The sequence below is a fragment of the Anas acuta genome, chromosome 1 (assembly GCF_963932015.1).
Source record: "Anas acuta chromosome 1, bAnaAcu1.1, whole genome shotgun sequence".
NCBI classification, from domain to species: domain Eukaryota; kingdom Metazoa; phylum Chordata; class Aves; order Anseriformes; family Anatidae; genus Anas; species Anas acuta.
In genome coordinates this window covers 189,416,168-189,433,423 of record NC_088979.1, presented here as the reverse complement: position 1 = coordinate 189,433,423, position 17,256 = coordinate 189,416,168, and the positions used below count along the sequence as shown (strand labels likewise).

General features: G+C 37.0%; 1 protein-coding gene across 9 annotated transcripts in view; it reads left to right on the top strand.

The window, feature by feature from the left end:
- Positions 1–17,256, top strand: part of KIF21A (kinesin family member 21A) — an 87,903-nt gene that overhangs the window by 31,385 nt on the left and 39,262 nt on the right. For all 9 annotated transcript variants that reach the window (XM_068669734.1, XM_068669733.1, XM_068669737.1 and 6 more), the window contains exons 4-11: positions 1,803–1,952; positions 2,834–2,968; positions 5,774–5,941; positions 7,771–7,886; positions 11,981–12,176; positions 12,898–13,087; positions 13,771–13,834; positions 14,546–14,749. In XM_068669734.1, coding sequence (XP_068525835.1) covers positions 1,803–1,952; positions 2,834–2,968; positions 5,774–5,941; positions 7,771–7,886; positions 11,981–12,176; positions 12,898–13,087; positions 13,771–13,834; positions 14,546–14,749 — 1,223 coding nt within the window. The remainder of the gene's footprint in view (positions 1–1,802; positions 1,953–2,833; positions 2,969–5,773; positions 5,942–7,770; positions 7,887–11,980; positions 12,177–12,897; positions 13,088–13,770; positions 13,835–14,545; positions 14,750–17,256) is intronic.

Sequence of the window (17,256 nt, the reverse complement as noted above, 5' to 3'; positions counted from 1 at the left end):
ACGTGGTAGATTCCTCTCATGAAAGAAGAAACCAAGCATAAAAATAATTTTGTAGTGTGTCTGTGTGATCCTTGGTGGTTTAGGATTGGGCTTCTGTATCACTGCTCCCTCTTTCAGTAGGCCCAGAGAACATCTAGGTCGGTGCTGTGGAAAAACTGTTCCCTTTGTCTGTGCTTGTTACAGACTCTCTTACTGGTAGGTGTGCCTACACTTGTGATTTTTCTGATCTGCAGCAGCTGCTCATTCATCTCTTCTAGCTTTTATGCTGTGATTCCTGCCAATGTATCTATTTTTAAATCAATTGATGTGGTTATAACATTTATATTCACTACCAAGCTATAAAACCTGATACTCAAATGATATTGACAGGGAGAGTCATTTTAGGGAAGAGTTTTATATAAATCTCTGTTATTTAGTTCAGTATTTTGCAACTTTGTCTACTGTAGCTTTGGGGGAAAAGAAAATATTACCAAGAAGAAAAACCAGTTGGTTTTATTACTGCTGAAGTAAATTAGGTCGTCTAGTCATATGTTCCTAAAACTGTTTTAAAGATTAACAAACTGGCATTGGTTTTGCACTAGTACAGATTTGCCACTGTTAACCTTAAGCAGAGGTTCAAGTTCCTCTGGCTAATGTTTGCCTAGAGAGATTTGGGGCTCGAGAAAGGGCGGTGGAAATGCTGTGCTATTCTTTTCTCTCTCAATTTGAACGTTGGGAGCTGCAGTGTCATTTCTGCTCAGGCAGCTGCAACAGCAGTGGTGTAAGGGGTAGTAGCTGTACTACTTAAGTGTAGTGTCTGAATTCCTTGATTTTTATCTTTATTTTAAAATAACTTTACAAATGTGGCTGCAAGAGTCCCAAAATACAGCCCAGTAATTGAATTTTACAGTGGTAATAGCATGATGGGTTGTACTGTAATTCTGAACTGTAACCACAATGACATACTTCAGATGAAATCCCTATCTAAATTAGACAAAGGTTAAATGATATGTATATATATATATGATAGCTTCTTCCTTAAAATGTCATGTTTTTGGGTGATTTTTTATTGTGCTGTGGCTAAATTGGAACTTCCCCAGAAAGAACATTTCCCAGAAATTAATTTTCTTGCCTTTTTTTTTTTTTGACTGACTATTAGTGTTTCAAATAAGCAGCTTGTACAAAAATTAAGTGTTAAATTCCTTCTGGGGGAGGAATGGTTTAATCTAAAAGAGAAACAGACAGAGAATTATTGAGGTAAAAGGGAGAAAATGAGAAAAGGTGTGACGGAAGGAGTGTGTGGGAGCTGGAATTGCCTGGTCCTACCAAAAAGTTTTCTTCCAGGTCTGACTATGTGGAAGAAGTTGTAGCTTCTTAGGGTGGCATAACATGGAGTGCGAGGTGCTGGTCCCTGCTCCTGGTGTCAGGAGCAGAGTCAGGATGCGTGGGTATAGCACAGACCTGCACCAGGGGAGGTTCAGACGGGACATGAGGAAAAATGTCTTTACGGTGAGGGTGGTCACACACTGGAACAGGCTCCCTGGAGAGGTAGTTGATGCCTAGAAGTGGTCAGGCAATTGGCCTTGATGATTTTTGAAGGTCCTTCCAAACTGAACTATTCTATCCTAACAATGAGGTCTGCAGATGACTTAATTTGCAGCTGCTGTTCATCATCCTATTGTCCTTGTAAAGCACCCTTTACTGAAAACCTTGGGACGTTGTGAATTTTTATAACCTTCTGCATGTTTCATGTACAGATTTAGCAGTCTTTTAAGGAATTCCTTCCTATCATAATATTACTTTTTTCCCTTTTTTTCTTTCAGCTTTACAATGAAGAAATTCTTGATTTGTTTGATACCACGCGCGATATTGATGCAAAGAATAAGAAATCAAACATTAAAATCCACGAAGATTCAGCTGGAGGAATTTATACAGTGGGTGTTACGACCCGAACTGTGAATGGAGAATCAGAGGTAACCATTGAAAATAAATTACTCTGTAGCATACCAAATGTATTCAAAACATGTTGTCTGTAAGTTCTGATAAACATCTTACCTTTCATATTTTTTCATTTTTATTTTTCACCCTTATGTAGTGGTGGTAACACTTCTCAGACCTTAATTCCAGAAAAAACTGCAACAGGAGAAGCAAATGTTCACAATTATATTCTGTTCAAAATGAACAGCTGAAAGTAGAGGTTATGCTTGCTAACATGAACCTTCTGTATCTTAAACAATATAGGTGTATATTTAGGTAAAACTTTCCTTTGCTTTTGTAGGCTTAAATATCATGTCTGATATTAATTTCCTCTTAATTCTAGAAATAGACTTTTGCCAACAGTGCAGTTCCACTGGGAGAGAAATTTTTGGCATGTGTGTAAATCTGATTTCCCAAATCTTGTATGTTATTTTTTTATATCTTTATTTATTCATATTTTATCCTGTGACAGGAAAGCTTTGCATGATGACTGATGTGAGGTAAAGTGCTGCTTTTTTTAAAAAAAAAAGTGTCTGTGCATTACAAAGCTGAATACAAATGTTACTGTATTATGCATTTTTGGACAAAAAATACAAAACCTGTACATTTTTGCCACAGGCAAATGGAAGGGAGATTGCCATGTTATTACCAAGGGACAGTAAAAAGATGGGTACAAATATTTGAGTGGTTTCTTTTAGAAACCACAAAAAAACACTTTTGTTCCCTTATTTAAGAATCTCTGTATCTTGCGTATTGGCTCTGAAATGATAGCAAAGAGACAAAGCTTACTTGTATCCAAAACAATTTGTTAAGTGCTATAGGAACACTTTTTATGTAAATTGCAAGCAATCCAATGTATTTCTTGTCTGTCTTCTAGATGATGCAGTGCCTGAAGCTGGGGGCTTTGTCTCGAACCACTGCCAGTACTCAGATGAACGTTCAGAGCTCGCGGTCGCACGCTATCTTTACCATTCACTTGTGTCAAACCCGAGTCTGTCCTGCATTTAACACTGTACGTATCTTTGCTGTTAGTAAGCTTCGCTGTAATCATTTTTCAAAATGTGAATCTTGTTTTGGCAGCAGCTGAGATCTGAACTGCACTTACCAAAGTTTCTACAGTCAGCTTCATGCTCAACGCATTTGCTAAATGTTATAATAATTTGATTTAATCTGTGCACATGTAACCATCTTCTAGCCAGAGGCAACAATAAACTGCTGCCTCTTACATGAACCTGCCCATTCTCCTCTAGCATTTTCTTCAGTATTTAGTTACAACATACCCACGTAACAAAGTTAAAATATAATTTGTCTTTAATTGGGACAGCATTTTTCCAAGTCTTAGTAGTTAGTGGGTTTAGGGTTGTAGTCAAGCTGAAAGTGTGAGGTATTTCAGGTGAAGCGTTCATATCCAGCAAGGAACAAGGAAAAAAACAGTTTTGTTGCTTAGCATTTTTATTTTAAATAGAGAAATATTTAGAATTTTGATGTGTTGAAAGTTCATGCAGTTGATTTCATTGAACTCCTAAATACCTAGGTGCATAGATAACACTTCTTAAGCATGTGAAACAGTGCAATGTGTTTATAATGCTTATTTTGGTGTGGGTTCTTTCTTTATTTTATTATTTTTAACACTACAAATAATCATTTGCAGACAAAATGAGTGTCACTCCCTGGTCCTTTGTGGTATGTAGCCCTGCTTTAAAACACTTCTTGCTGCTTCCCACATCAGAACTGGGGACCTGGTGGTGTGGGCAGCTGTCTCCTCACTCAGGGAGGGACTGGCAGAGCCTGGCCAGGCACCTCAGTCACTGTGTGGTGGCACTGTCTGCTCAGAGGCTTTACTGAGAGCTGTGCACGTGGCTCATGCCCCAAATATCTCACCCAGGAGCATTGCTTCCTGCAGAGCAGTGTGCCTGCAGTGGGCACTTGCCACCGGCTGAGATATTTCAGCTCAGATACTCGTGGACAACCCCAGGGACTCTCGTCTGGCCCAGCCTGGTTTGTAAGAGCTGCTGGTGTTATAGGAGCAAGCAGCCACCTTCTGCCTTGTGTCAAACTGTGTTTTCTTTCTCTGGGAGATGTAAGTAAGATAACGTCAGGGTCTGGAGTAGGACATGTCACCGTTGCCTTTTCCTGTAGTGCCCAGGAGAGCAGAGGCTGGACCTGATGTGAACACTCTCAGAATATAAATTAATACAGATCCTTAATGGGTGGCCAGGAGAGATGCTGCTCAAGTTTCTGTCTTTGTGGCTGTCTGTAGACAGCAGTTTTGGGAGACCTTTGTTACTAGGGCAACAGCTTCGCCAAGGATGAGGACATTGGCTGTGTGCTTGTGTCCTGCGGGGCAGGCAGGCAGCCAGGGCACCAAAACACTGCTCCTCTCACTGCACTCACGCTGTCAGCACGTCTCTCTCAGGAGTTTCTGGACATACATTTGATTTTACTGGATGTGTGAGAGTGAAAGGATGTGTTAATCATTGCTCTGAGCGATCTGCCAGCAGTGTGACTGTCCAAGTATCCAAAACAGGGACAGTCCAGTCTTGTGGAAGTGGAGTGAATTCATCTGGTTTCTGAAACCGCTACAAAAGGAGATTGCTTAAAAAGCGTGAAGCGTTGAATTGCTGTGCGAATGGCTTGGTCTGTGGCCACACGTCCTGCTCCTTGCACTAGCGGAGGGAGCTATAGGCTAGTTGATCAAGGACGTTGCCACAGAATACCCCATTTTTAAATTTATTTATTTTATTTTTAAAGAAAAAGCAGAACCAACCATGCTTATTGTGTTAGAAATTCCTAATCAAGCCAGTGGAGATTGGGCTGTGTGAATATTTTATGAGACTGACTAGATATGTGCCTATTCCATGCTGCTGGGGTAGGTGGAAATTGCCCTGAGGTGGGTATCAGAGCAGGAAGGTCAAGAAATGTCTGGCTTGAAGATTCTTCTCTTCTTCGTCAGCATTGCTTTCATGTCAATAGGTCTAACTAGACTTAGAGTAAATTAAAGTCAACAATATATTGTACAGTTAATTGACAAGTGAAAAGCTTGGACTATGATAAAAAGGTAATTTTGCTGCCATGCTTTGGGATGTGATGAAGAAAGAGACTGAGGAACTGTTCCCTGTTCGTGGTGCAGCGCGTTCCTTGGCAGACTCACTGCACTGCCCGAGGGATGCTGGAAGTGCTGGTCATCCCAATTACTAGACAAAAGGAAGGAACCTCTTTCTCCTATACTCATTCTGCTGTCCTTATTTCCTGGTCAAGTCAGAAGTGCTGATGGAATACTGGCTGCTGGGAAAACTGGCCAAAAAAATAGTTCCTAAAATAAAGTTGAACAATCAGGCCACAGAGAAACTGATGGGGATTAGAGAGGTATAGAGGTATAAAATCAAAATAAGTTGGTTGAACGGTTATGAACTAAGCAAGTCTGGTAATTTTGGGGTGTGTGTGTATAATAATGTCATTACTGATTAATTTTATTTATTAAGTTAAATTCCTTGTATTTAAATTCCTTGTATTAAATTATATTCCTTGTATTTCCCCCTCCTCACCTTAAATCAACTGTAGACCATGCTTAGAAGCAACTGATATTGACAAGTATCTAGAGCGATGTATTCAAGAATATATTAATAGATATTACTAAACAAAGACAGTTTTTTGTTTTTTTTTTGAGAGAGATGTTGTTGCTATTATAAAAGAATTAGTAAATAGGAAGGAGATGGACATGACAAAAAGCTATTCTTGTCAATAATTGTTGATTGAACTTTGTGGGAGACTAATACAAACGACCTTACTAAGCTTTATGGATTCCTTTTTATTTCAGGATAATGCCACCGATAACAGGATAATATCTGAATCTTCTCAGATGAATGAGTTTGAAACTCTTACTGCCAAGTTCCATTTCGTTGATCTAGCAGGATCTGAAAGGTTAAAGCGAACAGGAGCTACAGGAGAAAGGGCAAAAGAAGGCATTTCCATCAACTGTGGACTAGTAAGATTACACAATTTGTTTCCGTGGGCTGTTGGTAACATCTTCTCTTCCTTTCTGAATCACTTCCTTTAAATTAATCCCTAAAGTTGCAATAGATGATATGCAGAATGAGGCCTGTAGTGTAAGATGTAATGGTATGCAGCATATATTGATTCTTACCAGGTTCTGGCTTGCCAACGTTTCCTGACTTGCATTAGGCTCTAACTAGCAAGTTATAGTACTTAAAACTGTTGTGGAATCTAGTTAGTTACTCCAACTTTTAAAAGATCTGGTAGAATTCCTTTTACTTTTCATTTTTATTTTTTATTTTTTAATATTTTTTTTTATTCCATCAAGAACGAAACAAGTGGAGAAAATTGCAAGCAGTTTGCAGGGAGTACAGGCACGTAAAACATGGACAATGAACAAGTTTAACTGATGAATAAATTCTGATTCTATTAGTATGTAGTGTAAAAAAACCCTAGGCAAAACATTTCTAAGTAGAAATAAAATTTTTAAGTTGATAGCATCACTTCATATTTTTTATCTGAGTACTGGCTCTTTATGCATTTTTGTAATTAGCTATTAAATACTTTAATTATGAGTACACTGAAAAGTAGTGCTTGTGATTATCAGTGAAGATTGTGGTTTCATACCTTTTGTTTTGAGCTGCTTGGCTGTGTGTAGGCTCTGCAATTCTTCTTTTAAAGACCCAATTACACAAGTTCATTTTGTTTGAAATCATACCTTTAAATAGCTTTGATTTATTCATTTATTTATTTATTCCTGGTTCTAATGTATAGTGTCAGATGTATTCTGCACACTGGAACTTTTAGTGATTCTCTTACAGTCAGGGCATTGGTTATATTTTGTAGCCAATGGAAGAGCATTCAATTCAATTTCATCATTACTATAAGCACAAAGCCAACAGAGATTTGGAGGTTTAATGAAACAAATGCATCTTTAACAAAAATGGGTTACAGAATGCCAAAAGGTGAAAACAAACATAGTAAAAGTAATATTTTATATGATCACAAAACCCTCTTTTATAGTGAATTCCAGCAATCAACTTTGGGAAACAGATGGAGATGAATTAAACTTTAAAGCACTCTTAGAACATGTGCTATATGCAGTTCTGCAATAACTGGGTGCAGTAAAACCATTTTCAAGACTATGTTAAGAATTGATTGTACAGGGCGCCATCTAGAGGAATATGTTTTAATTCAGCAAGTGAAAAATCCTGTACATGTAATTGTACATCTAAAAATAATTTTATAGCCAAATATTTAGCTGTTTATGAACATGAAATAAGCCACTTTTTAGCAATGCAATGGTCATGGATGAATAATTGCAAGACTTAAATGCTTAAATCTTCATCAGATACAACTTTTTTTTTTATATCCATCGAGGTAGGAAAATCTGTTTTTTCATATTAATGTTCCATATTTTATTCTAAATTTAGCATAAAGCAGCCCGATAGGGGTCAGTTTTAAAGAGAACATGGCTACTGTTAGAGACATAGATGAGCTTTAATAATCATTGAAACAAAATGTTTGTTACATGAAGTAGTTCTAACTTCAGTTTGTGACTGATGTATCAATAGACAGTGCACACAATTTTGTTAAGCACTTTGTCCCTGAAGATACTGGACTGCATGATAAACATTTATAAATTTACAAATGATTTCCAATGTAAAAACATTCAGAAATACTTTTTTTTAGTATGTTAATTGTGTGATTTCCACTTCCTACCCTCCTAATACTCACGCTTGAGTTTGTAACTGGTTTTTAAACTAAAACTACTTGGGAATTGATTCTAACTTGCATGTTACACGATTTGGTGTTTTACAGCTGGCTCTTGGCAATGTAATAAGTGCATTGGGAGATAAAAGTAAGAAGGCAACTCACGTACCATACAGAGATTCAAAGCTTACAAGGCTACTTCAGGACTCCCTTGGGGGAAACAGGTACGGGAACATTTTGCATGTTTCATTGTGAATCAAAGTGAATGAGTACATGATCTTCAGAAAGTAAAATAACCCTTAAAGAGAGTTGTTATCTTTATTATTGTTTGTTGGTGGGAGGTTCCAAAATAAATGACTGTTATGATAGGAAATGCTGGCAACACAAGGGAAAGATATTAAAGAGGCTTTTTGCATCATTCTTTTCAGCGCTGTTGTGGCTTTATTAGACATGGGGCTTTGAGTTACCTGGAAATGGTAACTTCTAAGTAAAGGACAAGTCCTTCCTCTTTAGATTATAGGTACCATAAATGTTAAATCTGTTATTGGGTCATAACCATATTAATTACAGCATAGTTTAAAGCCATGATGACTTCTGCTTCAAGCAGATGTTTTTGTTGCTTATTTTAACCTGAATTGCTAAACAATATTAGCTTTTGATTTGTTGCCAGTATAGAAACATAGAGGAGGTGACTTTGTCTATCTTTCAATATGGCTGTAAAAACAAACAAACAAATAAAAACCACCAGAATTCTCCCTGGAGAACTTCATCAGACTATTGCTATTTTAACTTCTCAAATTTTGTGTTCTCTCCTTGATCTTTTTTTCCATTAATTTCCCTTCAGTCTCTTTTCTCATGCTTTTTCTGTCCCCAAGAGGTAGCATTGTGGTTATCTGCGTGCAGTTATCCCATAATTTACTTATCATCCAGTTGTATTTCTTCATTCAAGCCCTTTGCCATACTTTGTGCTGGTTACCATGGAGGTGGCTGCATTGCGTGCAAAGGGCTAAGGCTTGGGGATTAACAATACTGTGCCCTTACTATTTGTATTTATAATTGCATTTCATATGGTGAAGTCTTCATAGATGCTGGCTGCTGCTGAAGCTATGCCTTCTAAGAGCCGGATGAAGGCCTAAAAACAGGGAATTATTTCTGCAGAGACATTCAAGCTGACTTTGATGTCAGCCTTACCTCTAAGGAAAGTTCTATTGTTGGCTGATGTCTCTCCCTGGATCTCCACTGGCTTGCGTCAGCATGTGTTGCCATCTATTAGCTAGGGAGCCCATTTGCAACCACATTTGCAAATTAGATTGTCTAGCTCAGACTGCTGCCCTTGTGGGCACAGGCTCGCTGTCTGCTCTGATCACCATGAGCAGGAGCTTCATGTGGCCAGCTCTCCTTGCACAAAGTACCCTTTGTTGCTGAGCAAGGCAGCTTAGCGCATATACTGCCGTCTTTTCATAAAGCTTGTCTATCTCAGGATATTGTGGATATGTCCAGTTATCTGGTGTCGAATTAGAGATGAATAAAATCAAACAACTGTGTCACCAGAACTGTTTGTACGAGCCTCCTCAGTATATGTATTGCATAGAGACCAGGAAGAGAGGCTTGGGCTCTGGAAGCTCTAAGCAAACATGCACCATGAACATGTAGAAACACAAAAGGACCATAGTTAAGTATGTTTTAGCAAGGTAGTACGTTTATTCCTCTGTTTAATCTGCTGTTCTAGGGGGGCAGGAAGTATTCTGGGCATTTCACAAAAGAATAGGGAGAAGTGGAGGAGATCTCTTAAATCACTTCTCTGTTCTTCAGAGATATAACTTCAGTAACAGCCTGCACTATTGCAGCAGAGACACATAAAAAATGGGTAAAATAAAGGCTAGGATTTTCAAAAGTGTTTAACAGAGGAAGAAACCCAATAAATAATAGGGAAAAATCAGGAGAAACCGAGTGCATGGCTTCCAAGCTGTTTCTGGAAATAACTTTACAAATAGCATTTCTTGACTAATTTTATATCAAATACACCAGCCAATAGTCACTTTTCAAGCCGCTTCTAAAATTGCATTTTTACTGAAATACTATTTTAATTTGACTGAAAACACTTTTTGTCTGGTAGCTCAACTGCTCCCTCTTCTGTACTTCAAGAGAAATCACAGTTTACAGTAAAATGTGCAGATAGCAAATGCAGTTCCAGAGCATTTGCAAGGACAGGAAGATACATTATTTCTGTTCCTGACTAATGTTAATTTTTTTTCTCCCACCCCTCATTTTTATTTATGTAATATACATGATAAGGCAGGTAAAAATTAGTAGTTTGTTGATAAGGAAGGGTTGCACATTGTAACACAACTTAAATAATTTCATATCCATGCTTTAGCAAACGAACTGTGGGAAAGCTAAATTTTAATCAATATGCATTTTTTTCCTCTGGGAAATCAGATGATTAGATTCCTGCTAGTCTTTTCCATAGCTTTCCAAATTCCACCCTAGGTACTACAGTCCACATTATCCTTTCTCTTTTGCGAATACTTAAAAAGATTTGCTGGTAGTAATTCAGGTTAAAAGATAGAATATATATTCAGGTTAGAATACAAATATAATTCTGTAACAGTTCTGAAGCAACATTTAAGCATTAATGTTTCTTGAATTATTCAAGTTAAAATATGGAGCACGCCCTAGATTTCAGGGAGGCATTTTAAAGAACTGGAAAAATAAAAGGAGTAGAATGGCATTTAAAAATGAGTCCACTACAAAATGCAGATAGGAAAGTGGAGTTTGAGTTGCTCAGTTTTTAAGAAAGCTAGCAGAACCAGTTGTCTGAGGCTTAGAAAAGGAATCAAATTCTGAACTGAAAGCACAAGTAGTTCTGATCTCAGAATTATTATTATTTCCTTAATGTAGCGTGTTCTTATCTTTATGACTAAACTCCACAAGTCTGGGGAGGTGATGCAATGGTGCACAGGAGGTCTGAGAGAGAATTGCAGAAACCTAGTCCTTTATATACTGAACCTTTCCCATGTCCTCAGGCTAGTTACTCTTTTTAGTTTAGTTTCCCAGTGTGTAAGGCGAATTTAATCGCTTGCCTCACGAAGGTTTTCAAGGAGTAATTTGTTTTTCTTGATCTGAAATTACAGAAGGTGAAGATCAGATCCAGTCTGCCTAATGCAGATACTGCTCTGTTGCCCTGAAGACAGTGCACTCCTAACACAAGCACCTAAGCTTCCACGTACAACAAAGAGAAGCACGTTCCTCTAAAGCCTGTTGGGGATGAGCCAGTCACCTCCTATATATGTGTTTTCTCCTGTCTGTTGAGAACTTAGGACATATTGGGGCCATTAAGCTAGGATCTACAGCTGAAGTTCTGGCTCTGACCCCTCCAAACTGCTCTTGTCTGATGTGAAATGAGAGCGAGTGTGCTCCAGGGACCCTGGTGATCTTGGTTCCTCCCCTTACCAAGCGAATAAGTAAAGCATTAGGCTGGAATGAAAAGCATTTTTTTCTTTCCTTTTTTTTTTTTTTTTTTTTTTTCCTTTTTTTCCCCCCTGGTCTATTTCTTGGAGCAGGGAGCATGTTCTCACCTTTTATATCCCAAGATGGGATGCCTTAATTGCAGAGAGGAGCCCAGAAAGTGGTTGTTTGTCTTGGGCATGGAGCTCAGCTATTGCTCCTTTTTGTGGCAGTGCTCTAGGCTTAAGTGGTGTTGCAAAACATGGAATTAATACAATTCTTGCCAGGTGTACTGAGGATAAGTACTATCTTTTGGGCTTCTTTTGGTATAGTAGATATTTGGAGCTGAAGAATTTAGGCAGTTTGGATCTCAGTAGAAAAGTATAGGTGGAAGACAGGTATTTTATGACGTTCTGGGTACATACGGGCAGCTGAAGAGGAGTGTTTGGGCAGCTTCCAGATTAAGTGGGAAGGCACCTCATGAATTAACGAGTCCTGGCAACTAACACGATCCAAATCACTGTTTGAGGCCTCAGGTTGCCTGTAAGTACTTTAATCTCAGTTTACATGGGATTAGAAAATTGAGTATAATTTGAAAAAGATTTCTAGGAACATCAGTTAATTGCTTTTATAATTTTATATGTAGAACAATTAATGATCTCTCTCTTATACTATGCTAGGGTGATACGAGGTGTTACAGTGCTGGAACTTTGTGGTTGCCAGTCTCCTGCTACGGTGAGCTAGGTTAGAAAATATTCACAAATGTTATGAAGTCACTACTCCTTTTTTCACCTTCCATATGAAGACCTGTTAGCCTCTGTACTCTTTTTGTTCTTGATTTGTAAAGCTAATCTGTGTTTGTGACTTGCAGTCAAACTCTCATGATAGCGTGTGTGAGCCCGTCAGATCGAGACTTCATGGAAACCTTGAACACGTTGAAGTATGCGAATCGGGCACGAAACATCAAGAACAAGGTGATGGTTAATCAGGACAGGGCTAGTCAACAAATAAATGCTTTGCGCAGTGAGATTACACGGCTACAGATGGAGCTCATGGAATACAAAACAGTAAGTGTATCCTTTTAGGATTTCTTCTGCTCTTCTTGTGGTTATAGTTCTACAGCTTGTTTTCTGTTGTCTGGTTCCATTTCACACACTAAAAAAATTGAGTAATAACACTAACTTATCTCTTCCAGTCATTACCAGATGACCAGTCATTACCAGCTCTCATTCTTAGTGATGAGAAATAGACACTTTCAAAGTGAAAACGATCACAGTTTAAATTGGCACATGAAGGAATATGTGAACAGTTATTATGTACTGCTTTAAAACTGAATAGAGAGCTAGAAGTATTTGTGTTTTAAAAATAATTTTTAAATTATACAAGCTAAATACTTATACTTTACAATGCCCATTTCTTCCTGAAAATTTAAACTAAAGATAATGCTTTCAGCAGTAAATGTGGTTACCAAATAGCATCATCTTCCTCTGTTATACTTGAGAGAGTATCCTGATTTAATACACATTGACTTTTCATTTCTTAACCTCCTCAAGAACTTGTATTTCAGGCTAATATGGAGCTGTGCAGGCAGGATCCAAATTATGTTGGCCAGACATCAGTGCTTTAAAAACTATCCATACTGTTTTAAACTCTTTGAGAGAATAATATCTTTTGCTATGAATATCTATGTGGAATTTTAAGCAATCTGTGGCTTGTCTTTGCTAAGTTTAAAAGAAAAAAAAAGTGTAGGTCAGCATTTACTAGTAATAATATATGTGTTTCCTCAAGGGTAAAAGGATTATAGATGAAGAAGGCGTTGAAAGCATCAATGACATGTTTCATGAAAATGCCATGCTGCAAACAGAAAACAACAACCTGCGTGTTAGAATTAAAGCAATGCAAGAGACTATTGATGCTCTGAGAGCCAGAGTAACACAGCTTGTGAGTGATCAGGCCAACCAAGTGCTAGCCAGAGCAGGTATGCTGTGGGTGTGTTGTGCATGCTTTTGTGTAAGTTGCTTCATAAGTACATGAACTCAAATCAGTTACATGTTCTTGTTGCCTTGGGTCCCTTAGAACAAAGAGTTGACTTTGGAAAAGGTAACATGGGTTCTGTGTTGGCAGGGAAAGATCCCCATCTAGCTCTTTTCTCTACAATTTCTGGTGACTTCTATAGATAGAAATTGTTTGGGACTGACTTTACTATTCATGTAGTCCTGTGAACAGCAGGAAGTGTGAAATAATCCCTTTGGATAAGAATTATTGTATGCTTAGTTACACACGGACTTAAAACATTTTGCTTTGGGAGGACCCAAACACAGATGGGTGACAGTTGGCTTGCTTTTCACTTCATGGAACAATCAAGCAATTGAAATACCACAAATGCATTGTTCTTCTTGTGCACTGTTGGTCAGGTTCCTTTTGATTTATTGTACATCCATTACTAAAAGTTGTTAACATAGAAACAAATGGAATACAAGAAGTTATTTTTAATAACTCTGATCACAAACAGGAATAAAACCATTAATTCAGCTTAAGGAGGAAATATTTTTCATCAATCATAAGATCTAAATGTGTATGAGTATTTCTCTTTGCTGGTACCTTGTGCCTAGTAGCTTTATTGAGATATTAATGCTGTTATTATTTCCCCCACACTCCAAGGAGAAGGAAATGAAGAAATTAGCAACATGATTCATAATTACATCAAGGAAATTGAAGATCTCAGGTATTTAAATAATACATATTTGAATCATTTTTATTAAAAACAAATACAAGTAATGTTAGCAAGTAAATACTTCAATTGACTGATCATTGTGTTTTGCTGTGTGGGGATTGCTTTAGGACAGTGGGCTTTCAGCTTCAAAGACTATCTGATGTTTTTGGTCACAGAAAACTAAAATGTTAAAAATGAAGCAGACAATACAAATGTCAGTTGTTACATGAATGATGGTGGTGACTCAATATTGTTCCACAAAAGCATTGTTTTATGATAACTTCATAGTTAGGTATAAATGATGGTACTGAGAAATGACTCATTAAAAAAATAAATTAAAGGTATTAAACATCCTAGATATTTATATTTCACTTTCTTGGAGCTGCATTATTGCAAAAAAAAAAAATTATTTGGCCTGTTCTCACTTAATGTTATAGATACATAATAAAGTAGCTTTCGTGTGATATATATACTTGTCTGCATGCACTGTATGTATCTGTATATATGTGTTTCTCTATATAAATTTGTTTGTCCATTTGGGTATATGCATATGATGTATGTGCAATGTCTGTACCCATTGTGTAAAATGCTCTGAGCAGGGATTTACAATGCTTGTATTTCATAAGACTTCATCTTGTGTTGCAGTTTCTTTTAAAACTGAAGATAATGCATTGCAGTTACAGATACTAAAGAATTATACTTGTCTTTTTATTTTTTTTTAAGAGCAAAATTATTAGAAAGTGAAGCAGTGAATGAAAATCTTCGACGCAACTTGTCAAGAGCTTCAACAAGATCCACGTACTTTGGTGGACCATCAGCATTTTCTGCTTCCATGCTTTCTTCCGAAAAAGAGACAATGGAAATTCTAGATATAGCCAAGAAAGATCTAGAAAAGCTGAAAAAAAAAGAAAGGAAAAAGAAAAAGAGGTGGTGTATAAATTATAGTGTTATTTATTTACTTTTAATTAGTAAAGGAATGTGTTATTTTCTTAGCTTTGAGAATTTAAAATTCATTGTTGGTGTGTGGGTTTGGTTTTGGAACTGTTGTGTCTACAAACCCTTTTACACGTTGAATTTGTAGGTGTTTTTCTCTTGCATCTTTTCTTCCAATGAAGTATATGGTATTTGTAGAATGAATGTCTCCGATTTAATGACTTTTTTATATTTTATAATTTTGCACAACAGTAAAATCACAGGTGCTCTCCATAAATTCTTTTAAGCATCTGAAGTTCAAAAGAAATTTTCAAGAACAAAAATTATGTTTTTTTTTCTGCCTTGTGTCAAAAGTGATACAACTTTCTGAAGAAAAGATATTCTGAATAGCTGGGAATTCTTTGGTAGCTCTTGGAATGGCTTCTTTTGCTTTCTCTATCTTCTGCTTTTATGAATGTTTTTAATTTGAGGTTTCCTACTTCTCTGCAACATCGTGCTTTGCTGTTTTTTGCTATCCAGTTTCTCATCTACTAAAATGCTCATAGACATTGATATAAATGCCTGTTCAGACAGCAGTTAGTACAGCAAGGATTTGTTTGTGTACTCCAAGACTATGATTCTGTTAAAGATACTTCCTTTGAAATTCTCCATGCTTCTACTCTATTACTCTTTCTACTAACGGCCCTTCAGGCTTTTTCTGCAAGTAAATCTAAAATGGTGCAAGCCTGAAATGTGGTAGAAATGTGAAGTATCTTTGGGTTAGTGAGACTAAACACCCTTGTGATTTGGGGTCTTATCTATAAATCCATATATTATATGAATGTCTGATTCTTCTGGAAAATACTCCTTTTAATGATAACTGGATTCTTTCTTTCCATCTCATTTTGTTGGGAAACTTTCATGGGGATTTAGATAGATTTTTGTGTGTCATGTTTGTAGGAACTTGAGGAGAGGGTGGAAGTATTAGATGAAATCAGCAGAATCCTCTGGCCTCCGTTCAGCCCAAGGCTTCAATGTGTTCTTTAACATATTGAACAAAAAGATGGTGGTAATACCTCTTATTTGAAGAAGACGTTCACTTAGAAAACAAAAACCCTCCCCCAGACAAACAGGAATAAAAAACAACCCCAAAACACCCAAGAAGGAAACAAAGAAAAACACTTTGGGAAGTTTTCTACAGTAGTAAAAAGAGTAGTAGTAAAAAGTAGTAGGCAACCATAGAAAATTTGAAATTGGAAGAGCCCTTTTGGTGGCCAGCCTATGTTTCAAAGTGGGTCTTGTGTTCTATAAAATGGGATTGTGCTATCAAAGTGCTGGTATGGATTGGGTCTATCTAATGGCTTGCCTGCAGATTGCTAAATAATGTTGTATTTCTGAGGTGCATCTGTTAAATTGATAAGAAGTATCTTTATCTTATAAAAGATAAGATGCTTTCATATCTTAGCATCTCTAAAGATTCCCCAGATGCTAGGAAATGACAGAATTTGAGGGGTTAGCCATTTGCAGAGTGCTTCCATCTGATTAATGAAATGTAAAGCCTGTGTTCAGGTTACATCATAGTAAATTTTGATTCTATTGAAATTTCAGGAGTTGGCAATAGGTGTGCTAATGTATTGCAAAGGGACTATTTTACCTTGCAGTTTAGTAGGGATTCTTTGCTCTACTTCTGTTTTCTACAGGCATTTAGCTGCTTTTACTGTACTATTATTTTAAAGTTGTCTAACTAGCAGTTTCCTATTAAAATGGGATTGGTAAGCCTAGTTAGTCACTCTGCCCCATCTGCTACCTTTCTTGATCTGCTCATTTTCTGGTTAAGGGTCAGCATGTTTGATTAAAGCTGCATTGTCTTAAACACATGCAACTTATCCAAGTTGTTCTGAGGTAGCCTGAAGATCTAAGAGGCAGTTTTTGAGTGAGCAGCAGGTATGTACTGCTTCATATCTGTAGCCTTTAATAAGCATCTGTCATAAAGATTATTGGAAATGGTTTTTGACTGTCTTTTTGACAGTTTTTGAAGTCTTTTGACTTTCCTAACCTTTATTAAACTAAATTAGCAATAAAATGCCATGTGGTTCAGCACGTTAGCTCCTAGCTGGTACTGCAGTAAGATAGCAGGCAGTGTGAAACAGGCTCACATTCAAAACTCCCAAATAAAGGGAACATGAAGAATTTAATTAGTTCTTGAAATTTAAGCCATCTCTACTGTTAAGTCATCCAGATGCTTCTTTGCTGCTACATCACCATTTGTTAAGGAGGAAAAAGTACAAGTAAAAATACTAACATTCTATCCATCTCATTGCTTCTGAGGCATTTTTTTAAATAACAAGTAATCACTGGCATCTACTTTTTGAATCCCAGAGAAAATAAACTGCAATTCTTTTTACTTAAAAACAAATAACAAGACTCCAAACAACAACAAAAAATTGCAGTTTGAAAAAAAGGTGGTATGAATTATATTCAGAATATATTATTTGGAATATTACTAAAAAAATCTCATTAGT